This window comes from Eubalaena glacialis, chromosome 15, assembly GCF_028564815.1.
Source record: "Eubalaena glacialis isolate mEubGla1 chromosome 15, mEubGla1.1.hap2.+ XY, whole genome shotgun sequence".
NCBI lineage: Eukaryota > Metazoa > Chordata > Mammalia > Artiodactyla > Balaenidae > Eubalaena > Eubalaena glacialis.
Genome location: NC_083730.1, coordinates 86,981,302 through 87,004,996, shown reverse-complemented (window position 1 = coordinate 87,004,996; position 23,695 = coordinate 86,981,302). Strand labels below are relative to the sequence as shown.

Sequence of the window (23,695 nt, the reverse complement as noted above, 5' to 3'; positions counted from 1 at the left end):
GTTGGAAGTGTGTGCTGTGGTGGGAAGACCACTGGACTCCTAAGACATGAGAGCTGGTGGCCCAGCTCTGGCAGGCTCTTGGGGAAAATTACTGAAGCACGTTGAACCTCAGTTTCCTCTTCTATAAAACGGGGATAATAATGCCTACCTGCTTATTTCATATGGTTGTTACAAAGATCGGATGAGATAATGTATTGGTAAATGCTTTACGTCGCCAGTATGTAAATATAATTTTGTGTTAGAAAATATAAATTAAATTTCAGTTTTAAAAAATTATATGACCACCTTTCTCTTTTAAAAATATGTGAATACGTAAGTTAACTGGATGCCAGCTCATCTTTCTAGTGGAGATAGAGAACACCAGTTAACACTTTTTTTCTCACAAGTAACTTGCTTCATTCAATAGATTTGATATACTTTTGGATGATTTAGATACTGTTCCTGTGTCTACAGTACAACGTCCCAATCCAAGGAAACAACTCCAGTTTCTTCCTCTAGATGACTCAGAAGGTATCTTTTCCTAAAAAATTATCAGTTATGGTTTTAGTCTTTCATTTTGTGAGTTTCTGGTATCTTTTCAAGGTTCTAAATGTCATTATATCCTGCACTTAAATCTTTTTTTACCCAAGGGCCTCTAAAAATAAGCATTTGTGACACTCATATTGTGTCAATGTTGTTATCCTCATTGGAAAGTTGGGAAACCGAGGTACAGGGGATGTTAATGTTTAATTACCAGGGCCATACTGTTCAGTTTTTTATATTCTGTAACTTATATGCACCTTCTTTTTCTCATTTATATTTTAAGTTTCTTTTTCTCATTTATCCTATAAAGTTATAAGATAATGTATGTGAAATCACTTGGGTAGGCCCTTAAAATACTAACTCTGTAATGTTGGTATATGTCCACTAAATGTGTTGTTTAGTTTTTAAACTTTTTTTTTGCTTTAAGTTTATTTAGGGAAGTTGTGAAGATTGTCAAACTGAGGGCAGGGCTTTTAGAATTCTGTGGAGAAGAAGACTGAGTATATATGATTGATTATGTATCTCTTTTCATTACATTTTTTTTGGCTGTGTAGCAGCCATTTTCAGAAAGTGAAGTTGGGTAACATATTTCGTATGTACATGCTCTGTTAGAAGAGTTGATAAGAAATAAAAGAAATTTCTTTTCTCTCTGACAGAAAAAAAATACTCAGAAAGAACCACTGACATCCATGTTAATCATAGCTCTTCCCCTGAACCGTTGCCAAGTGGAGCGAAGAAAGTCCCTGTGAGATCAGCCTGGGAGAAGAATAAATCAGTTAGCTATGAACAGTGTAAGCCTGCCTGCGTACCACCACAGGGTAATGATTTTGAGTATACAGCAAAAATTAGGACCCTAGCTGAAACGGAACGGTTTTTTGATGAACTTACAAAAGAAAAAGACCAGGTAAAAACAAACATAAAAAAATGTCTTAAATCTTTTTCTGCACTTAATGCTTATGTCTGAGGAACAGTCAGAAGGGAATTATTGAGTCAAACCCAGGAAGTTACTGTGGATGCCACACAAAGCTGCACTAGAAACGTGTGTGAGCCAAGCTGTTGTTACTAATTGTGACAGAGGGAACTTATGTGAAGTCGAGATGGACAAGAAAATACTAGGCTGAAGTCTTTTCTTTCCATACTGTTATAAACCTCCCTGCCACTAATTAGAATTCTTCTATTTTTATTTAAACATTTTTTTGTGTTAACAGATTGAGGCAGCACTAAGCCGAATGCCTTCTACTGGAGGACGAATCACTCTGCAGACAAGATTGAATCAGGTGAAGTGTCTTACCCTGAGTCTGCTTTGGAGGCTTGATGCTAGTCAGTGCTCCGTTTAACCACGATGATTTTTTAATATCACAGTTTTTAGGCACACTGAAACAGTCGATCAAAACTTTTAGCCTTTACAGGAAGTGTTTGGTAGTGATAGCATATTTTATAACTGCATGCTAGCTTTCAGGAACAAAAAGTGATTTTACCTTTATACTTCTAAGAAAAAGGTGTTCATGCCATCATGTTTTCAAGAAACTAACTTGGGAGCGAATGGCAATATGGCTATTAACAGATTTTACATTTTTAAGGCTTTCACATTAAATCTCCCTTTTTTGTGTTTGTTTTTTCCTCCCCAATCTGCAATTTATTTCTGAACACCTTTCCATTTAGTAGACATATAAAACAGTGGCACTTTGCAACTGGAATAGATGTGAGGTTAAAAAGAGAGATGTGATTCCATTATTGAGCAGGAGATGGTGCAGGCGAAGTGGCCCGTGTACATTTTTTTTAGTTGCTTTTCAAAGAGAATTAAAATGCATGAAACCATGGAACATTTTAAATCTCTTTTTGTAACATTTTAAACATAACAGCGAGGATATGTCTCTTATATAACTGCAAGCTTTGGCTTTTCAATGCCTTAATGTCAGGAAAAGTTCAGTTTCAGATTGATCTGTGAGAAAGACACACAGAAAATAGCAGAGGTCTTTTTCTAGGGCCTGTATCCTTAACTTCTTTTTCTGACTTTCTTTCATTGTTTTTGTTGTTCTGAACGTTTTTATTCAATAACTTGTAAAAGTCAACACATAAAATTCATTTAAAAATAGTTTAGTGGGGGGACTTCCTTGGCGGTCCAGTGGTTAAGACTCCGTACTTCCAATGCAGGGGGTGCAGGTTCGATCCCTGGTCGGGGAACTAAGATATCCCGCATGCCGCGAGGTGCAGCCAAAAAAATAAATAAATAAATAAAATAAAATAGTTTACTGGGAAAGCAGAAGGAAAACTTGTTGATACTCTAATTCTAAATGTATCTGAAACTTTTGTTTAATATATTTTTTTACATAATGATGATAAGCTCTTAAAATAAGACTTAAAGGGCCCTAGGTTCTGTTCATATATGTCAAAGCTATTTCAATCCAGTAAGAAGACAAATGGCAGCAAAAAAGGGCTGAGGATGCTTGTATATGATTCATAAGTAAAAAAGGTAAAATTGGGCAAAAAAAATTGAAAAATGCTTGGCCTCACCAATGAGTAAAAAAACCCCACACATTTAAACAAAAGCATCATTTTTAAACTATCACATTGGCAGGTATTTAAAAACAAAAAACAAAAACCCACCAGAACCTGGGCTAGGGAAAAGCTTATCCTTGTACACTGCAAGTGGAAGGAGAAAGTGTCACAGACTTTCTGGAGTTCAGCTTGACATGTATCCAAAGCTTTAAAATTTTACATTTCTTTGGACCTAGCGTTTTTACTTTTGGGAATGATTCCTAAGGCAATATTTATAGGTATGTATAGAGGTATGTTTCAGAATATATATTGCAGCACTATTTGTGATATATGAAATTAGAAGCAACCTAAATTTCTACTAAAAGATTCTTGATTAAATATGGTATATCTGATGCAATATTGCACATTAATTTAAAATGATGTCATAAATAAAGTATATTCCATAACAAGAAAAGTTAAATTGAAAAACATTCTGAAGTAGAGTTTGATTCTGATTTTATTTTTCTTGAAAATGGTGTTCCTATCTGCAGAAAAAAACAGGAAAGGGGAACAGTGGTTGTTACTTCTTGCTCGTCTGTCTTCTAAAAATTCTAAAATGAACGTGTAATTTTTTTTTACAATTTAAAGTTGTTGAAGAGAAAATTTTTAAGTTTTATTTCAGGATACCATTGGAGTTAATATCTAATAAAGTATCTAAAATGATGAATATATATTCCAGGTACTATATAACAGTAGTGCTATTTATTTAAAAGTAGCATTTGTTACACTGACTCATTGTGAAATATCTTGTTTCTTGGAAAAGTCTCCTCCAGCGTTTTTCCTCTTTTTTAACCTAGAAATTTTTGTCAGAAGAAAGTTATTTGATATACTTGTAAGTGGGATACGGCACCAGTCAGATGTGTCCGTTTCTTCTAGCGAAATGTCTGAAGAACCTTCTAGGTTCCTCTTGTACTGTTCTCAGTTCAACGGAGTCAAATAATTCTCTCCTTCTATTTAAAGATAAGCAGTTATCTTGAATGGTTGAAAAGTTGATTTATGTTTAGTTTAAAAGAAATAATGTAAATGGCGATTTGTGTAAAAACCAAAATGATTGTAATTTTGATGTTTTATACTTGCTCTTTTGCTGAAAGAAAAGTCATTTTGGTGGTAATTATAGAATCGGTGAACTTGATGTAGAATTCTAATTAAGTTTTTTCCATGATTTTTACCCAGGAAGCCTTGGAAGATCGTTTGGAGAAGATTAATCGAGAGCTGGGTTCAGTTCGTATGACATTAAAGAAATTTCATGTTTTGCGCACCTCTGCAAATCTTTGAGATTTGTAGCCATTAAATTTTGAGACAGTTTTGTTTGCACTAATGTGTAATTATGCACTCAGAAAAGGCAAACTATTTTGTACTGTTTATAAGCTTTCAAACAGTAGTTTTACAATCATGCTATTCTTTACACTTGCTATTTTATACTTCAAATGGCCACATATTTTCAAGATATTTTTGTTATTCTCAGGAATCTCTTGTATATTTTACTATTTAAAAAGTATTATTTTTAAATAGTATATGTATCCAATTTATATCAAGAATAAGGAAATGTAAATAGGGGAGACAGCTTTGTTTCTAAACAAATAGTGTTATCCTTTTACCATTAACTTTGCACACCAATTTTATAAACTTGTTCTACATTGTGAATATGATTTTTTTTTAAAATAAATGCTTAAGAACAGCTTCCATAATGATAGACTAATACATGCTGAATGCAAAAAAAAAAAAAGCCAAAAAACAGCACACCCTGGATTTAGTTGTGTTGAAGTTTTTTAAAAATAGTAATGTAATTCGTGTTTGAACCGTGTCTTAGAGTGAATATTGGAATAGTTAATAATGGAAATGTTGGAAATGATGGAGTATTGGAAAGCTTTGAAAGTAATAATATCTCATTTTGTTTCCCTTAAACTTCATTATTTGTAAGAAAGAAAAATGATAGAGATGTAATTCTCTAATTTTGTGATAGATGTAGTACTTTTCAGAAAAGTTTAACAACTGGGGAGTTGTAGCTTTCTGCCCATCATTCTGTATATAATTTGTGTCCCGCCCTTGACAATGAGGTGATAAAGCTTTTATGAAATATAGGCCACCGCTCAGTGAGGTTGTAAGAGCAACCCCAGTTTCCTCAGTGTACATGGCCTCAGCTGTCAGATCGTCATGAAGACATTTTTAACCCCTCTCCACCCCCGCCAAAAAGAAAAATAAATACTCCCATAGTAGCTGCTGTAAGAACAGTAGGTTGAGATGAGAGCAACCTTCCCTGCTTGTTACTGGACAGGGAACGTGTCTAGATAGAGCTCGGTGCCTTTCCCTTGGCCTTGCTGGAGGGCTCCGGCGCGCTGCCTTGGCAATGCCTCCTGGCTCTCAGAAGTAGCACGGGGGCAGGAGGCTATGCTCTGATCGGGAGCATAGCAGGTAGAGGTCCTGACTGCTGGTCAGGTCCAGGCTGCTTAGCTGCCCACTTTTTGGTGGCCAGTCAGAACCCAGTGCCCACATATTCAAGCTCGGTATGTGTTGACAAACAGACTCATTCCAAACTTTCACCATTGATTCCCACTGATTCCGGTTTTACAGTTTGGTTTACTTTTGAGCTTTTTCTCCTTCTTCTGTGGCTCTTGATAGCATGTAGTTATATTGAGCCAAGCCACCCGTTATTCCATTAGGGTATATGTATGCCTTCGAGCAGGGACCTCAGATAATCTTTGAGCACCCTTCACCAAAGCTTCCCCTGCCTGAGCTCGGGCCTGGTGCCTGCAGCCTCCCTGCTCAGCTCGGGGGATTCTCAGCAAGCGGGGGGTCGCCTGACAGCTGCCTCTCTTTCTCCTTCCTATCCGTGAATCAAACCTTTGCTTCCAACTCCTGCAAACTGTTGAAGACCTCCAGCTAATCAGAGTTACTCATCAGCAGAATCAAGTGCCTTATTCTTGGTGTTTTTTCCTAGTCTTTTTTTCTTTTTAATCTCCTAGTTATAGTGAAGAAAACGTTCTTTTTAATCAAGTTCCAGGAGAGCTTGTGTCAAGACTTAATAAAGGGATCGACTTTACCAATGATATTCCCTTTAATGTGTTCCTATACATGACATTAAAAACTAACTTGAAAATTATTAGGATGTTTCATTGTTCCCTACTTTTATTGTAAAGTCTATTACAGTCTTAAGAATAGGAAATTGCCATTTCAGAAGAGATGAGAGTTTTCTCTTGTCAGGGAGTTATCTTCTTAGTAGTCTTATTCCAATCTTAAGCCCCATTAAAATGTCTTCTGTACCTCTCAGAAAACATATGCTTTGATTTGTGACATGTGTAATAGATTGGAAGTATCAGTCACTTATTTAAAATTAAGAAAAAAATTTTTTTTCTTCGTAGCTGTGAAGAGGGACACCAAGGAAAATCCTTTCAGCCGTCTTTCCCTTTGGTAATGCTTAACGTACAAATACTCCATTTAAAAACAACCTGAAAGCTGGAGAGGTGGCAAGCTTAAAAAGCAACTGTTGTTGCTGTCTGGGGCTGAGGTGCAGTTAGTAAAAAACCTAAGTGAATCTTCCACTTCTGGGAAGTGCCTTTTAAAATGCAAGTAGAGTTACTGCTCTCTTTTCCTCTGGACCTACCCCCTTCCTTTCCCTGAAAAGCCTCCTGAGGTAGGGGTAATGTCCTCTGTCCTTCGAGGGTCCCAAGTAGATGTAGCTACTAGGCAGCGCTAGGACTGCAGCAGCTGGGCAGGGGACAGGCGAGCCAGACAGACCTGGGTCACACCCTGCTCAGGGCTGCCTTCCTCCACGTAAAGATAAGAAGCTTCCTTCCATTGTGAGAGCTTATGTAAAGTGCCTGGTGTTTAGTAAGTTTTCAATAAACAGTACATTTCTGATTCATTCTGGGTTATTAAATAGGCTTTTGAAGTAGCGATTTCAATGCTTTCTTAGATAGAAAAGTAGACTGTCCCCAGCGATTGACTTAAAAACTGCCTTGGGTTGGTTGACATTTGTTAGGTGGTCTAAGCTGTTCTCTCCATCTTTTTGCAAAAAATGAGCTTTCTTAGAGTTTAAATGAGCTTCCCTCTGGTGTGTTTTTTTTAATGAGTAATTGATAACTTGTCTAGTGTAAGGTCAGAAGCCCTGTGATCTTAAGTAAAGTAGATGATTTTGGGGTTATTTGATACAGGCTGTTTTACCAAAAAAAAAAAAAAAAAAGTATTGCCAATGTAATCAAAGTAATTGCACCTTTGAATGTTCCATAATTAGACATCTAAAGGTGCTGGCCTGTGACACAGGAGCACATGAAGGAAGTGGCTGCCACTGAACGTTTGGAAGATCTATATGAAGATTATGATTTGCTTTTGGAGTTTGATAAGCAACCAAAATTTGTTCCCCTGTTTAACTCAGAAAAGCCAGGTGCTTTGCTGAATGCTATTTGAATTCTGAACTCTGTACTTATAAATGTAGAAAAGTTAGACATTTTTGTCATTTTAATTTTTAGATATCTCAAAAGCAGTTTTCACTAAATTTTAATGTGCCATTTGTGCTGTGAGTCTTTAAGAAGCTTTAAAAAATAAATACATGTCTAGAGCCCTTTAGGAATCATAAAGGTAAATCGTATTTACCCATCATAAGTGATTGTACATGGTTATGAGATTTGCAGGTCTGATTAAACCAATTATATTGCACAGATTTTGCAGGAAATAATTTCCTGCCTTGCCAAGAGTTCTGTGGCAGTTTAATAATATATTAAACTACACCAGTATTCTTAGGACCTGTGTTAATAAGCCTTCCCCTTTTGATCTGTGTTTTATTTCAGCAGACCCCTCTCAAATACGAGGAATCAAGCCATAAATTTGCATTTGCTGGACATTATATGTCATGTCATCGCTGTGACTACAGACTTCAAAGATAATGTTTTATTCACAATTTCACTGGAACAGTGACCAATATAATGTGAGAAATTTGCTTCCTGTAGTGCTGCTGACATTAGACAAAGACCAGTGCTTGTTGCAGTTTTTAAATCTAGTCAAATGCTGGAGTAATGAAATTGTAAGCTCCATGAGAGCAGGGACCATCTCCTCTTCATTCTTGAACACAGGCACTTAATAAATATTTGTGGATACGAATAATTGTGATATTAGTGTATTTATTCCTACTGGCTAACTGTGGGATCTGGTTTTTAATGGTGTTACGTCTTCCGAGTTACTGGTCTGAGGGCAGTCATGGCAGGGTTACAATGGCAGCCGTCCAGGTGCTCCGTTCCGACTGGCCTACAGGCAGAGCCTCACTCTGGAGATCTGTATGCTCTGAAACCCTTTTTTTTTTTTTGCTTTTTACTTTTATTATTAGGTCAAAGCAGAAGTACAGGGAGAAGTAGCAGCAAAAGGGTCTGTCATCCAGTCCGGTTTCCACGGGCCCTCAGGCAAGGAGGACGGGTGTACAGGAGACAGATGATGACTCAAGTCCCTGGCCGACTCAGAACAGCCTTGGGGCTGAAAACCTTTAATGGGTCTTAGGGCACCCCTTGGTGGAGGGAAGGAGTTGAGGGTTTAGTATTTCACTTGTCTCCGTGTGATCATAAGGCAGGTGTTTTGAGGCAAGCTGTGTTACAGTGGCTCTCCTGGCCCATTCAATGTCCAAGGAGATGGGACAGACTTTGGTCAGGGTTGTTCTCTCTCTGACTTGATCTGAACTCATCTTGGAGCGCTTTAACTTGAGCTTGCCCTTGCCCTTCCAGGGGAAAGCACTCCCCCCGGCTCCTCTCGACCTTATAAGGCGGTACTTAGTGATAGGTAAACTACCCATAGGTTTTGGGTGTGCCCTGGTTAATTCAGTTACTTCAGATATTGACAAACAAGGCCATCCTTGCTCAGTCTATATATACGCTTTGTGATTTCCTTTAAATTTCACTCAGTACCCTCTTGGTCCAACTGGAGCGTCCAGTCGGGAGGGAACATCAAGATGAAGCTCTTTCTGATCCTCTGCCGGTTCCCTGAGGTCAGGGACTAGAACTTACCCTCTGGCTACTATTACTCTCACGACTTCTGATGACCAAAGAGCATTTTCATTTTTTGGTCCAGACCATATTTGGGATCCTGAGGAGAGAACTCCTTGATGCCTATTTCTGCAAATCGGGTCGGTAACTGATGCAAGTACCCGGCATCAAGGTTTGGACTTCAATTAACTACCTTTGGTTTGTCCACACATTGCAAATGCCTTCCGAAGTCTTCCGCAGTTCGTTCCCCTTGATTTGTCATTTTACTCCCGAAAGACTTGATTTTTTTTTTTTCCCCCCAATTTCTGCAGATCTGCTCGTTCCCTCCCCCTCTTAACTGTTCGCGAGTCTCCCGACAGGCGAGGCCAATGGTGTTAAAAGGGCCGAGAGGTCGTGGGCCGGGTCCAGAGCCCGGGGCCTCCCGCGCGGAAGCGAGCCCCGGGCTTTCGGGGGTCGCCGGGGCGACAGCACGCCCGGCGCCGGAGCGGGGCCACCAAGTTTGCCGGGTTGCTCCGGGCGGAGGCCGGCCCTCGGGGCGGGCGGAGGCGGCGGGCGGCTCCCCGCGTGGCCTGACGGAGGCGCAGGCCTGCCGCCGAGTGAGGGAATGCGAGGCGGGCCCGGCGCGCACGGGCAGCAGCGGCCGCTGGGGCGCGCGGGGCACGGCGGCGCCGCGGCGTAGAGCTGTCAGGCCGGTCCGCGGGCGCGTCCGGCCCCGCGCCCCGCCGGCCGCCGCCTCCTCGTCGGCCCGCGGCCCGCGCTCCGAGCGCCCAGACCCGCGGCGGCCCGCACGTGCGCCCGCCCGCCGCCCGCCAGCCGACGGCCGGGGAGCATGCCCGCGGGGGCACGGCCGCTCGCCCGGGGCCAGCTGGCGGCGGCGGCGGCGGCGGCGGCGGCGGCGGCGGCGCGCGGAGCCGCGGGGCGCAGCCGGCCGGGCCGGGGCCGCGGGGCCGGGGCCTCTCGGGTGGCGTGAAGCGGCGGCGGCCCAGCGCGGCCGAAGAGGACGAAGCCGCGCCGCGCGGAGTGGGGTGAGTGTTTCGGCCGCCCGGCCGGAAGGCGGCGCGGCCGGGCCCCCTCCTCAGGCCCGCGCGGAGCCCCCGGGGAGGGGGAGGCGGGGGCCGGGCGCGGGGCGGGGACCCCGGTCGGGCGGCGGCTCCCGGAGGCCCAGGCCCGCCTGCCCGCCCGCCTGCCCGCCGGCCCGCGCGCTCGGCGGGAGGGAAAAGTAGGAGACCCGGGCCCCGCCGCCCCGCGCGGGGAGGAGGGTCTGGCGCGCGGGGATCCCGGGCTCAGGAAATCGCCCCCAGCCCGGCCCCCCGGGAGGCGCTGGCCCTCGGGATTCAGGAGGGGCCCCCGACGCTAATGCCGAATTTCCGTCGGTTCCGGCTGGGGCGCGGAGGACTCCCCTCCCCCAGTGACAAGTGTCACGGCGGCCAAGGGGCAGGTGTGTGTGCAGTGCTGGGAAGGGGCCGGGAGGAAGTGGTGGCCAAAGCCCTCGGTCTAGCCTTCTGGGCTTCCCGCCTCCACCTGGACAGCCCTCCAGCGCTGGCCTGGCTGGGTGGGTGTCCGGGGCCTGCGCCCCCGGGGTGCGGCCCTCAGAGAGGGGGCCAGGACTTGGAAGAAGTGCTGCCGGTGTCCCCCTCGCTGGAGGAAAATCTGGCCCCTCTCCATCCCTTGAGTCTCCCTTTGCTGTTGTAACCTGAGGGGCCGGCGCTCTCTCAGACCGGCGAGCTTCCTCCCTACCTCCTCAGCCTCGCTTGTCAGGGGCAGGGCTGATGGGGGACCTGGGGAGAGGGAAACTCTAGTGCCCGTCTCCCCCATAATGTGTAGCTAATTCCGCCGGGAAACCTCAAATGGACATTCTAAATAAATAGCGTGTGTTTGCTAGGCAAATGTCATTTCAAGGCAAATCTTTAGCTCTGTCTCTTTTCAACGCATTTGCTGCCCCTGCGTAAATTCCAAATTCCTCATCCTACACTCCTCTCCCTGCCTCTGAAATATGGGCTGGGGCAGTTCTCCAAAGTCTCAGGCCTACCTGCGTCCTCCCCTTCAGAATCAGGGTTCTTCACAGGGGACCTCCTCTGAGCATCTTTCTTGGTCCCCTCCTAGCTCTCTCCCCAGCCCCTACCTGGGAGCCACTGGGGCTATAGGCTAGAGCCCCCCCTCCTCCTTTCTGAGGGGAATGTGGTAAATGCTCCCCTTCATCTGAATCTCCCCTGCGGCCAAGCCCCCAACGTGACTCATCTCTGCTCTGAGCTCCCACTGCACCTTATCTGTGTCTCTTGTGTGACTCTTATCACCGCCTGCCTTATTTTATAGTTACTTTTGGGCCTGGCTTATCTCCCCGGCTGGATTGTGAGCTCCTGGATGATGGAGGACAGGGGTGGAGTTTGATTCATCCCTGGTCCCCCGCCCTGGGTCAGCACCCTGTGTACCGTCAGCGTCAGTGTCTGGATGGGCTAGAAGCCCCCTCCCCAGCTTGCCTCTGGGGACCTAGCTTATCTGACTCCTGGACGGTCCCTGTTAAACTCTTCTTCTTCCTCTGTGATCGGAGGAGATTCCCAGCCCTCTCCCTTTGCAGAGAGAAACACAGTGAGTTAGGAAGGGCTGTTTTTCTTACAGGGAGGGACTTGCCAGATGACTAGGACAGTACATGCTCTGCTATGACGATGGCCAGGCACAGACTCTGGGCTCTCTGGGCGCTGGGTGTGGAATGGGCTTCTCTCTTTGGCCTTCTGCACTCGCCGTGCAGGGGATGCAGCAGGGTAACTGAACTGTGGGAGTCAAGGCTCCAGGCCTGGTCGTCCCATAAGGTCGTACGAGCTTCACTGAGTCACTTGGTTTCTCTTGATCTTGGTTGGTCCTTCCTTATGGAATCTGAAAGAAAATTCCTCTGCTTATATGAGGCCCTGTAGGATTTGGGCCTTGCGTCCTCTGCCTTAATGACTGTTCATTACCGAGACCCAGGCTTGTTGTCTTCATTGGCCTTCCCAGGTGGAGTCCATCACCTCCACCTTTGTGCCACCCTAATCTAACTTACGCAGAACGGCAGTTAAATGTTACTCTGTGCCTCCCTGCTAGACTGAGCTCCTGTGAGATCAGCGCTGAATCTCATTTCTCTGCATCCCCCATGCCTGGCACATGGGAGGCTCTAGGGAAAATGTCTGTCGGTTAAATGGTGAGGAGCTAAGAGCCCTTGTCCCAAGTTGACTGTACATCCTCTCTCACTGGGGCCCAACTTTGCCTGCCTCCATATCTAGAGGCCTCTTTTAAAACCAGGCAGATGTTCTCTTAACCATCGCATCCCGTTAAGGCTTTTCAGCTTGGTCCCTGAGAAGAGCCAGTCGTGGAGAACGTACAGTTCATTTGTAGAGATTAGAAGAGGAAACTTCTGGTGATGGACTTCCCTGGTGGCGCAGTGGTTAAGAATCCGCCTGCCAATGCAGGGGCATGGGTTCGATCCCTGCTCCGGGAAGATCCCACATGTCGCGGAGCAACTAAGCCCGTGCGCCACAACTACTGAGCCTGCGCTCTAGAGCCCGCGAGCCACAACTACTGAAGCCCGCACGCCACAACTACTGAAGCCCGCGTGCCTAGAGCCCGTGCTCCGCAACAAGAGAAGCCACCGCAATGAGAAGCCCGCGCACTGCAACAGAGTAGCCCCCGCTCGCCGCAACTAGAGAAAGCCCGCGCACGGCAACAAAGACCCAACACAGCCAAAAATAAATAAATAAATTTATTTAAAAAAAAAAAAGAAGAAGAGGAAACTTCTGGTGCTTCATGATCGCTGCCTTGCTGCTTTTGGAGAAGACAGCAGTGGTGGGGGGGGGCGGGCATGTGCTCTGTCATGGAAGGACAGTGATCTTACGCCTGCGTCCTCAGCCATGGGCAGGAGAGGTGGTCAGCCTTGCAGACAGCCCTCCTGAAACCTGCTCACCAGGACCCCCTGCCACTAAGTGGTCTTCAAGTAGCTTCTCTGTAGGTCCTTCCATCGATGTTTATTAGGCTTTCACTGGGTACCCGGGATGTGATCAAATAGAGCCATGGCGGCCATGGCAAATCCTCGTCTGGCTTTGCTCTAAAACCAGGGCTGACTGTAACGTGGGGCATTGCCCCCTCTCTGCTCAAGTCTTCTTACAGAGTCTCGTGTGAAAAATTTCTTTTAGAATTTACGGCCAGGCAAGATTTGCCTCCCCTGTGTGCGGGGCAAGTAGGTTGCTTCTTCCTTTGATAACGAGAAGGAAGGTGGGGAAGGAAAACATGTATGGTTTGTGTACTGCACGCACACAGCGTGCACGAGGCTTCCTCACGAACCCTGCGCGTTAGATGGTGTTCTTCCTCCATTTTCCCAGAGAAAGAAGTCAACTGATTTGCCCTAAGGCACTCCGGGTTTGTACCCAGTTCTGCCAGACTCTTCCCATTCCACCCACACTGTCTTTCCAACTGATTATGGTCACCTCCTCTTCCCTGGCTTCCAGGATGCTGGGAGCACAGTGCGATATTTTCATGTAGCGACTGTATTCACTTACCCTTGTGGTCAGCATACTTATTTCTACTTTACTGTCTGTCTATGTGCACGTGTATATGTAAGTGTAAATCTATCTGTATTCTTTATAACTCATCACAAAAGGTTTCTGGAAAACTGGACAGATAAGAGTTGAATACAATATGTAACATTGCACCTAAAACTTAGGCCGACTCACGGTGTGGTTAGGGAGATGTGCCCCACGGGTAACACCGGGCATGTGAGATAAGTGTTGCTTAAACAGCAGACAGGCTTCAGAGGAGGAGACACCCTTTCTGGGTAAGGCGGTCAGGGTTGACTTCCTGGAAGAGGTGGGATTTGAAGGAGGCCTTGAAGAATGGGTGGAGTTTTGATAGTCAAAGCACCTGGAAAGGTGTGTAGGATTTAGAGTCAAATTTGTGGTTATCACCACGGCCCTACCGGAAAAGGTTCCTGCGTGAAAGGAGAGAATCGGTCTGGAGGGAAAGTGGGGAGCCTGGTGGTGCCTTTTCAAGTCTTCTCCGGCCTTGCTGGAGGGTCTGGGAACACTGGAGCTGGGAGGGCTGTACCCCATTAAGGATGAGAGGGTGAGGCTGACAGAAGAGCAGTGCCCAAGACCTGTCCTGCAGCCTGGAACCCAGGTCCCTAATTACCAGCTTGGTGCTGGCTCTTGATACTGGCAGAGTTGAAGTCGGACAGCAGCCCTGTACATCAGCCCTTTTTTCCTGTCAAACGGGTACAGGGGTACTGTCTTCCTCACGCCCAGCCCAGCAATCACCAAGAAAAACCCCTGCTAAACCTTTATGACCAAAGGCAGAAAAGAGCACTGTTGGGGAGGAGAGCTGGCATTCACTTCAATTACTCATATTAACAACTGCCCTTGGGACTTCCCTTGTGGTCCAGACTCTGCGCTTCCAATTCACGGGGCCTGGGTTCCATCCCTGGTCAGGGAACTAGATCCCTCATGCAGCAACTAAAGATCCCGCATGCTGCAACTAAGACCTGGCACAGCCAAATAAATAAGTATTAAAAAAACAAACGTAGAGACGTGGATGGATCTAGAGACTGTCATACAGAGTAAAATAAGTCAGAAAGAGAAAAACAAATATCGTATATTAATGCATATATGTGGAACCTAGAAAAGTGGTACAGATGAACCGGTTTGGAGGGTAGAAATAGAGACACAGATGTAGAGAACAAACGTATGGACACCAAGGGGGAAAGTGGCGGGGGGGGGGGTGGTGGTGGGATGAATTGGGAGATTGGGATTGACATGTATACACGAATATGTATAAAATAGATAACTAATAAGAACCTGCTGTATAAAAAAATAAAATTCAAAAATTCAAAAAAAAGTAAAATAAAATTGCTTTAATCGTTTAAAAACAAACAAAAAATATAGTTACTGTTGAAATAAAGTTCGTCAGAAGAATAATTAAATTTGAAAAAAACAAAAAAACAAAAAACTGCCCTTGCCAGAGGACAGAAACAAAATGAACCAACAGGCAGGGTTCCAGCAACAGACAAATCAAACCCAAGCAAGAGCTTTGGGGAAGAGCATCAAGAATGCAGTTTCGCACCCTCTCCTCGCTGAAGCCCGGAAGTCCCAGGCCCGTTTCCCTCTTGTGGGAAGGTGTTGGGAGTGCAGGGGAAAGGCAGAGAGTTATTAAAAGAAGCCGCAGGACTCGGGGACCCCGAGGCTAATTTCCATCTCGGAGTGATGCTGATAGGCCAGGTGTGGATACGTCAGCTGCAGGAGCGATGGCCTCACAGAGCAGAAGCCCTCGAGTATAATACATCCTAGGTCATGTGTGCACACAGTCCAGGCCCATTCCTGGCAGTTCTGTAAAGTGCCCTGAACCACTGCTCTTAGGGGAAATACGGAGTTAGGTTCCTGCCAGCCTCTGGTCACAATGTGTTTGTCCACTGATCAATACATAACTCTCTTACGTGTGTTTCTCTTTAAAGATGCCTTATTTAATATATATTATTGATTTATTAATTGAACTCAGCCAACAGCACCATCACTCACGCCTGAGCGAAGCTCATCTAACACGAGTTTTCTCCATAAGGCACATCACAGCCTTCTCGGCTCTGAGCACTAGACCGTGCTTCAGCTTCATGCTCAGGGCCATGTTAAATCACTAACAAAAAAAGCACAAAAGTGTGAAAACTGTGGCAGTAAATGGATCACGGAAAGGACACTTGTTGACAGTTTGAACTGAAACAAAAGGCAGAGGGCCACCTTGTTTGACCTGTGCTGCACATTGGGTGACTCAGTACCCGCCCCCCCCCCCACCCCCGGCCGTGCATGTCTGCAAATGACTTCATAAGCACCGCGATCGTCAGTTTCTGGGTTACAAGTAAACTGTAGCAAGTGGGCGGATTCGTGAATACGGGAATCCGTGAATACCGAGTACCGAGTACCGACAGTTTATACAAAGTAGTTCCACAACACAGCATTCCGGAGAGATAAGGAGGGACTGTTGCCACATTTTACAGAAAGGAAACAGGCTCAGAGAGGTAGGTGACTTGTTGGAGCTTGCACAGATAGCTGGGGCCGAGCCAAGACTTGCACCCACTCCTGGCTGATCCCAAGTGTGGTTCTTTCCTCTCAGCTCCTGCAGCATTCGCGATGACATTCTTTCCTCCTCGTGCTACCCCCCCACCCCCACCGCAGTGATCCATCTGCCGTCTTTGTCATTGTGTTTGCCCCCATGGTAACTCCAGCGTACAGAACGGGGCCCCTCGTGGATGCTCAGTAATTACTTGGTGAATGAAGGCCGGGGCCGCAGTTTCTTGTGTTTGCTCTGTCTTGGGTGCCAGAGGAAGGAGAAATATCCGGGCATAGGCTCCCCGCCTCGCCCTCCTATATCCCTTTCAGAAGGGCGCCCATCTCCCCTTTCCACAGCCTGCAGGCAGGACGTCCCGTGTTCTCACACACAAGGGGGTGTCGGCAGCCCCACGTCTAACAGAAGTAACTGGTCTTTGCTGGGAGGCGCCAAGGGCAGCCCTTCGCCCAAAGGAATGATCCTTTTTTTTTTTTTAAGCTTTTACCATTTAAAAAATACATATATATTTATTTATTTGGCTGCACCGGGTCTTAGTTGCGACACGGAGATCTTTGTTGCCGTGTGCAGGATCTTCCTTGCAGCATGCAGGGTCTTTAGTTGCAGCCTGCGGGATCTAGTTCCCTGACCTGGGATCAAACTGCAGCCCCCTGCATTGGGAGCGTGCAGTCTTAACTGCTGGACCACCAGGGAAGTCCCAGAAATGATTCTCTTGAGGCATTTCGGGCCAGCATGGGGCTTCCCGGGGCCCCAACCCTCTAATCCTGGCTTTCTTACGCCTTCTTACTCCTGGAAACCTTTCCAAAAATGTTCTGCCTTGTGTGCCCTGTGAAGAGTTGGTACGTAAGTAATAGGGATTATTGCTCTTTCTTCTCTCCGAGGTTCTTTATTTCCCTTTTCGGAAATGGTTCCCCGCGAAGGATGGAATTTTCTCTCTCTGCAGCTGGGGGGGCTTTCCCCCAGGTCTCTGTAGGGTCTGGCTGACTCATCGGCTGTGCTGTGGAGCGGGGCGAGAGCTCTCTCCCGCTGCTGCCCTGCTGGTCTGAGTCAGGCCCTGCAGCCTCCTGGCCTCACCTGGCCACGGTCGACGAAGGAGTCAGGCCCCAGGGAGCGCCCACCAGGCGCCAGGGCCCTGCGTGAGGCGGGTGGAGGGAGGGCTACTCCGTGGGTGCTGCCAGCTGTCCCTCTGCTGTCTCTTTACGGACCCTTGAAAACCCACCTTGAAGGGTGGGGGGCGGGGGTAGGCATCGGGGTAGAAATAGGTGGCCATTCCCATTTCCAACAGGGAGGGAGCAGCTTCCATCCGGGCGCGGGGCTGCCGGGGAGGCGGGGCTTCCCGCAGATGGGGAGGCGCGGTCGAGGCCGGTTTATCGCTGGCTGGCCCATTGCGCTCTTCTGTCCTACTGGGCACTTTGTGAGAGTTGACTTTTCACTTGCAGGTTTTGGGGTTTTTTTTCCATAAGAGGGAGAAAAACCAAACATTTTCTGCAATTAGAATTTTTCCCTCTTGGGTAATCACAATGGACAGAAAGCATTTAAGTCTTTTGAAAACCACACGGAAGCAGGAGCCCGGGGACCGTTCAGTTGGCAGGGACGGCCAGCCATGGAGGCAGTTCGGCGGGCGGGCTCTTGCATAAGGAAACAGCTATTTCACATTTATTTGGGGTTTGCTTCTTGCAGCATATTTCAATTAGTTCATCAGTGCTGTGCATCTGACAGGCCACACGTTCATTGTGGTTGAGCCATCTGGGAGGTGGGAGGCCTGCAGCCTTCCCCATGGCAGTCGGTAACTACCAGTTTGAAGGAAATTTGTTTGATGTGTTTAAGAACCCAACACTAAAACACCATTAATAACAAAAGCTTCAAGAGTTCTGAAAGCATTCCCCCTTGTTGAGCCGTCAAATGGACATGCATAACTTAAGACCTCATTTCTTCCCCTACTCCTGTGACATTTTCCAACCCAGTGAAGCAGAGTTCTGAAGTGGCTTGTTTCATTGGTCCAGAGCACGATTTGCATTAACCTGGTGTGGAAAGGAGCTCATTAATTTATACTTGGGGGCCACGCAGCCTGGGCATTTGCTGCCAGGAGTAGCAAGGGAGGTGGTGAACAGATCCCCACATCAGTATTCAGCTGAGCTCCCAAGCTGCTCGTTTCATTTCGGGTCCCAGCCTCACTCGGGTGACTCACCCGAGCATCGTGAGGTCGTGGTGATGCATGCTGACCAGCGCATCTGCCCTGCACTCCTTGGGTACCAAGGTTTAGAGCACCAATTACACCCATTCCTCTCTCTTTTTACCTCTGTTATTTCTCCTGGCAAACTGTCCCCTTTCCTGAGGAATGTTCTGTCTGACTTTCCAGCAGGGAGGAAAAGAGGAATTCAGCATCTTAGGAGAATAGGGGAGCAGGAAGGAGCATGGGAAAAAACCAAGTCCAAGGGTTTGACCTTTCAGGAGGAATGACTTTCCGTTTCCCTGAAACTTTACCACCCCAGGCTGGGCGTGGAGCAGGATTGAGACCCACCACACGGTTGTAAACTGGAAGCCGGCTTGTGAAATCTGGGATGTTCGGTTCACTCAAGTTTGTCCTGGTGGCCTGGGAGCTGCAGGACTGGTGTTTGGAAGGTTTAGGCTGATAATGGCACCCATCCTGTACCCAACCAGGTTGATGCTTCATGATAGACTTCTGGATACTGAGATTCCTGCCCAAGGAGAAGGCGGCAGCCCTTCCCTCTCCAAACCATAGGGATCCCTGGTCTAGCCCAGCTGCTCTGCAGGCTGAGGGACCTTGGCTTATTTGTCTTTGAGTCCCTGGTGCCCGGCATAGTGGCCTGGTGGTGACTCAGGGCCTGATGACCATTTGCGGGGAGGCGGTGGCTAGAGGTCCAGAGGCAAAGCGGCCTTTCTCATTCATCCACCTTTTGTGTAACACCCTCCATGGCATGGAGTGCTTCTGTCCGTTGTGCTTCATTTGATACCCAGAAGTGCTGCTGTGCCCATTTTACAGGTGAGGAAACTGAGGCTCGAAGAGGTCATGATTTGGCACCCAGTGCTTTCAGCTGTTGTGTTTCATACACGGGCACACTACAGCTCAGGGAGGTCATGATTTGGGCCAACCACAGAGGAGGTTACCTGCTGGCCAGGATTCTTGTCCTAATCGGGGTCCTCGATTCTTCAAGTTCATGTTGTCACGTCCGTTACATGGCCCGTGCCATGTTGTTACGTTGTTGTTGTTTTTAAAATCCATCAGGGGAAGTCCCTGGTGGCCCAGTGGTTAGGACTCTGCACTTTCACTGCTGAGGGCCCGGGTTCGATCCCTGGTCTGGGAACTAAGATCCCGCAAGCCACGCGGTGTGGCAAAAAAGAAAAAAAAAAAAAAAAATCCATCAGTATTTCCTGATCTAGTTCAGTCTGAACAGTGCCCAGAAGCTTTCAGTTTGGGTTTGTGTGAGTTTTTTGTTTCTTTTCTTTTTTTCCAGAGAGGAAAACAGAATTTCTCTTCTTTTGTTCTGTAGCTTTTGCTCTTCAAAGAGGCCAAAAGGCACCATGGATTTAGAGCGAGATTAGATTCCCCAAGATAGGGTTGCATGCTCTGGGGTCACGGCCATGTACATACATGAGTTGGAGGCCCCATTGGGATCCTGTTGTCAAGTCTTGTAGCCACACGCCTAGGAGACTGTGGTCAGAGGCTCCACCAATTGTGTGTCTTTGAGGTCTTGGGAAGTGGTGCCTTTTCCTTCCCTCAGGTCAGAGCCGCTTTCAGACTGGCTGAGTTAGGAACCCCGTTTATGGGGGTGGGACAGGCACTTTTTAAAAGGGCACAGTTCAGAGTGGGCTGGGGCTTGTCCATGAGGGTGGTCCCTGCTCACCACCCACTCTGGGTTCTCAGCTGGGGCTGGGTCAGTTTGCTCTGGGTTTTTCCCCTCTTCCTGCCCCACTTCTGACCTTTTTCTTGCTCATTAGAGAAAGAGCAGGGACCCAAAGTGGCCTGGTCAGGATGCAGCAGCAGGTAAGGGAGGAGGTGGAGGCCAACGCTTTGTCTCTCCCACCTGCACCGCAGTTGGCTGCCTTGCTATGTCCTCTGAGCTGGGAGAGCTGAAGGGCCTGTGGCCACCAGGTGGAGAAGAGACACAGGTGGGTCCCCGTGGGAGCCTCTGGCTCAGGCCGGGGTCCCTTCAGCAAGAGTTAGAGGGTCTGCTTTTCCCTGGGGCTCCCTACACTGTATGAGCCATCCCCGGACTGTCGTTATCTTGGTGTAGTTCCCGGGGCCCAGGCGTCCCAGCTGGGCCGGGCGGGGGCTCCCAGGGGCAGGGCAGAGTTATACCTTTTTGGCTTCCTCGGAGCACCTTGCCTTGTTCTGAACTTGGAAGAGGGTTTAATGAAGCCTCTGACGAAAAAAACTTGGGGAAGGTGGTCTGGCCCACCTGCTCTCCCAGGAGGCTGCCTTCCAGATTTCTCCTGCTCTCACTAGAATCCTAACCTGCTCGGAAGGACACACACACAGAAGGATTCCAATCCCCTGGCTGTGCTCAGGCCTGGACGCAGAGGGAAAATGGAGGTTCCAGTGTGTGCAGCGCACGGAAGGGGCAGGAAGGGCCGCTGGACAGATGCCCAGCAGAAAAAGAGGGCACCGGGTGAGGATTTGGATGCAGGAGGAGAGAAGGCCAGAGAACGGGAGAGTTTCTTTCCTTTCCTTCTTTTTTTCTAAATTGAAGTGAAATTCATGTAACATTAGAACTGACCATTTCTAAATGTGCAATTCAGTGTCATATAGTGCATTCACAATGCTGTGCGGCCACCACCTCTGTCTAATTCTGGAGCATTCTCACCACCCCAAAAGGAAACCCCAGGCCCATTAGCAATCATCCTCCATTCTCTCTCCTCCCCTGGCCCTTGGCCACCACTAATCTACTTTCTGTCTCTATAGATTTACCTATTCTGGATATTTCACATAAATGGAATCGTACAACGTGTGACCTTTTGTGTCTGGCTTCTTTCATGTAACAATGTTTTCGAGGTTTATCCATGTTGTAGCATGTATCAGTACTTCATTCTTTTTTTTGCGTGGTGAAATACACATAACGTCAAATTTACCATCTTAACCATTTTTCAGCATACAGTTCAGTGACATTAAGTACATTCACATCGTTGTGCAGCCATCACTGCCATCCATGTCCAGAACTTCTTCGTCTTCCCAAACTGAAGTTTTGTCCCCATTAAACAACAACTTCCCATTTCCTCTTCCCTCCAGCCCCTGGCACCCACCATTCTACTTTCTGTCTCTGTGAATTTGACTCCTCTGGGTACCTCGTATAAGTAGAATCATACAGTGTGTGTCCTTTCACGTCTGGTTTATTTCACTGAGCAGAATGTCCTTCAGGTTCATCCATGCTGGAGCCTGTGTTAGAATTTCCTTTCTTTTCAGGGCTGAGTAATATTCCACTGTATAGACAGACCACCTTTTGTTTATCTGTTCATCTGTTGATGGACACTTGGGCCATTTCTGGGCCAGCGAGATATTGACTTTGGCTTGCCCCTGGATGGGGAACAGTGAAAGACAACTGAACCAGGAGGGCCTAGGGGTCTGGGAGGCAAGAGCTGCACCATTTCCAAGGTGAATGGCCTTTGATGATCGCGCCTTTCTGTGCCTCGGTTTCTGTATCCATCCAACAGGGGCAGTGATGCTCCCGTGCAGGGGAGGATGCAGTGAGAGTCTGGATGAGAGGGTGGTTTTGTGGGCTGTCAGTTGTCCTGCACACGTGAGCTGCTGTCTTCGTGGACAGGGACAGCCCTGATCGTCATCAGTCATAGGCTGTGAGGGTTGGTGGTGCCTGGCCCTCCACCCTCCTGGGGCTCACTTGTGACTGCCACTTGCTGGAAAGTTCCCTCCCTTGCAGAGGTTCCAGAGCCAGCCCCACAAGAAGGTGTGTCCTGCCTCTTAGTGGCCTTCTGAGCACTTGCTGACTCCCAGCTGATAGTTGTAGGGGAGCCGGGAACACATGGTTCCCTGCAGCACTGTCTCCTGGGCCCCTTCCTTGGAGCTCCAGGAAATCGAAGCCAGGAGGATGACATTGGCAGCCTCCTGGGGTGGCTGAGTCAGAGCAGAAAGTCAGGCTGGAATTCACTAAGTCACACTTGCCTTCATTAGGCTAATTAACTTTCGATGTGAATTAGCTCTGTGAGCTGATTTAGGAAATCCATTACCAGGCTGGGCCAGTTCCATGTGCAGTGGTGCCTAGGAGGCTGTGCCGTGCATTTCCATATCCATCAATTAAGGCTGCTTAATTATTAACTTAGGGCTGCGTGACTAACGAGGAGTTGCACTTGTTGTGTGCTATTTGAGAATTTTAAGGCCGTTTAAAATTAGCCGTAATATAGTTAATAATCATACTAGGAATCATACGTTGTGATCCGTGTTATAGATTATTTGGAAGATAAGCTGAGGCTGAGGGTTGATTTGTGGAAGGTCATGTAGATGGAGAGTGGGGCGGGGGGCATTCAGTGTGTGCAAAGTGCTGGCTAATACAGAGAGTTTCCAGCTGATGCACAGCTGGCACCTTGAAAGGCTGCTTTCAGTTGGGATGTCCGTTCACTATTGGGTTCTCAGGCTGGCCCGCCAACAAGAACATGACCCACCGGGCCACTGAATGATTGAGCTCTTGGGGCACTTATGCTACGCTAGGTCCTCAATGGCCCTCTGCAGTTAACCCCATTGTACAGATGAGAAAACTGAGGCTCAGAGGGGAAAGCTGGCTTCCCCAAGGTCGCATGGCTGGTAGATTCAAATCCAGGCAGTCTGGCTCTGAAGCTCTCCGCTAAACGGCTACTTTAGACCATTTACCACACACTGCACCCATTTTGGAGTTAAGAAGGTTTTTGAGAGCCTACCTGGGGAGCTAAGCGTTTTGTAAATCTTCTTCTTTTTTTAAGTGAGGAAACTTAAAAACCCTTGGTGCCTTTGGAAAAGGAACACTTCTTACTTTCAAGGCTTAAGAGGTGCCTCCGGAGGCCTGCCACGGACGGAGTGCTTGTGTGTGTGTGGGAATGTTTGTGCCCGGAGGTCAGGGTGCCTTTTGCTTGCTGGCGTGACTCACACGGAGCCGGTTTGTCTGGGAACCCGTGGGTGACGACCGTGGAAAACTCTTTCGTGGGAGCACAGATGGTCTCTCGTTCCTGATGTCCCAGGTGTGCTGTCCCCTGTTCTCAGGGCGGAGGGGCCTTCCTTGCTGTTTAGGTGTTGGCCACTGAGCATCACCAAGCCCTCCTGCAGCTGGATCTGAGCAGATGGGGGTTTCAGAAGGTGGAGGCTTTATTTTTAGCCCCATATCTTCTGTGATTCTGTCACTATGGAGATGCCGGCTGGGGGCCCACGAGGCTCCGTGCTTTTCCTGCCGGCGAGGAAAGAGGGTCCTCTTTCTTTTCTGGAACGTGGCCTGGGCTGCTCGGTGGAGACCTCAGTCACTGTGTGTGTGTGTGTGTGTGTGTGTGTGAGAGAGAGAGAGAGAGAGAGAGACAGACAGACAGACAGACAGATGTTGCTGCTGCTGTAGAAGAACTAGCCCTGGGCCCGCACCCTGCATGGAGCCCAGTGTCCACAGCCATCTTGT

At 47.6% G+C, this 23,695-nt stretch overlaps 2 protein-coding genes across 18 annotated transcripts in view; both read left to right on the top strand.

Annotated features, from left to right (window-relative positions):
• MPHOSPH9 (M-phase phosphoprotein 9) overlaps positions 1–8,121 on the top strand; it is a 55,143-nt gene extending 47,022 nt beyond the window's left edge. For 7 of the 14 annotated variants that reach the window (XM_061169954.1, XM_061169953.1, XM_061169961.1 and 4 more), the window contains 6 exons: positions 407–510; positions 1,179–1,426; positions 1,731–1,799; positions 4,234–4,285; positions 6,420–6,468; positions 7,845–8,121. In XM_061169954.1, the coding sequence (XP_061025937.1) occupies positions 407–510; positions 1,179–1,426; positions 1,731–1,799; positions 4,234–4,285; positions 6,420–6,468; positions 7,845–7,971 (649 nt within the window). In that variant the 3' untranslated portion in view covers positions 7,972–8,121. Of the gene's footprint in view, positions 1–406; positions 511–1,178; positions 1,427–1,730; positions 1,800–4,233; positions 4,356–6,419; positions 6,469–7,844 lie in introns of those variants that run through there. The other 7 variants (XM_061169962.1, XM_061169963.1, XM_061169957.1 and 4 more) reach the window with 7 other exon arrangements.
• A 1,839-nt stretch (positions 8,122–9,960) lies between these two features.
• Positions 9,961–23,695, top strand: part of PITPNM2 (phosphatidylinositol transfer protein membrane associated 2) — a 143,187-nt gene continuing 129,452 nt past the window's right edge. For 2 of the 4 annotated variants that reach the window (XM_061170407.1, XM_061170411.1), the window contains exon 1: positions 9,961–10,048. The gene's annotated coding sequence lies outside the window, so the exon portion shown is untranslated. The remainder of the gene's footprint in view (positions 10,049–23,695) is intronic. The other 2 variants (XM_061170409.1, XM_061170410.1) reach the window with 2 other exon arrangements.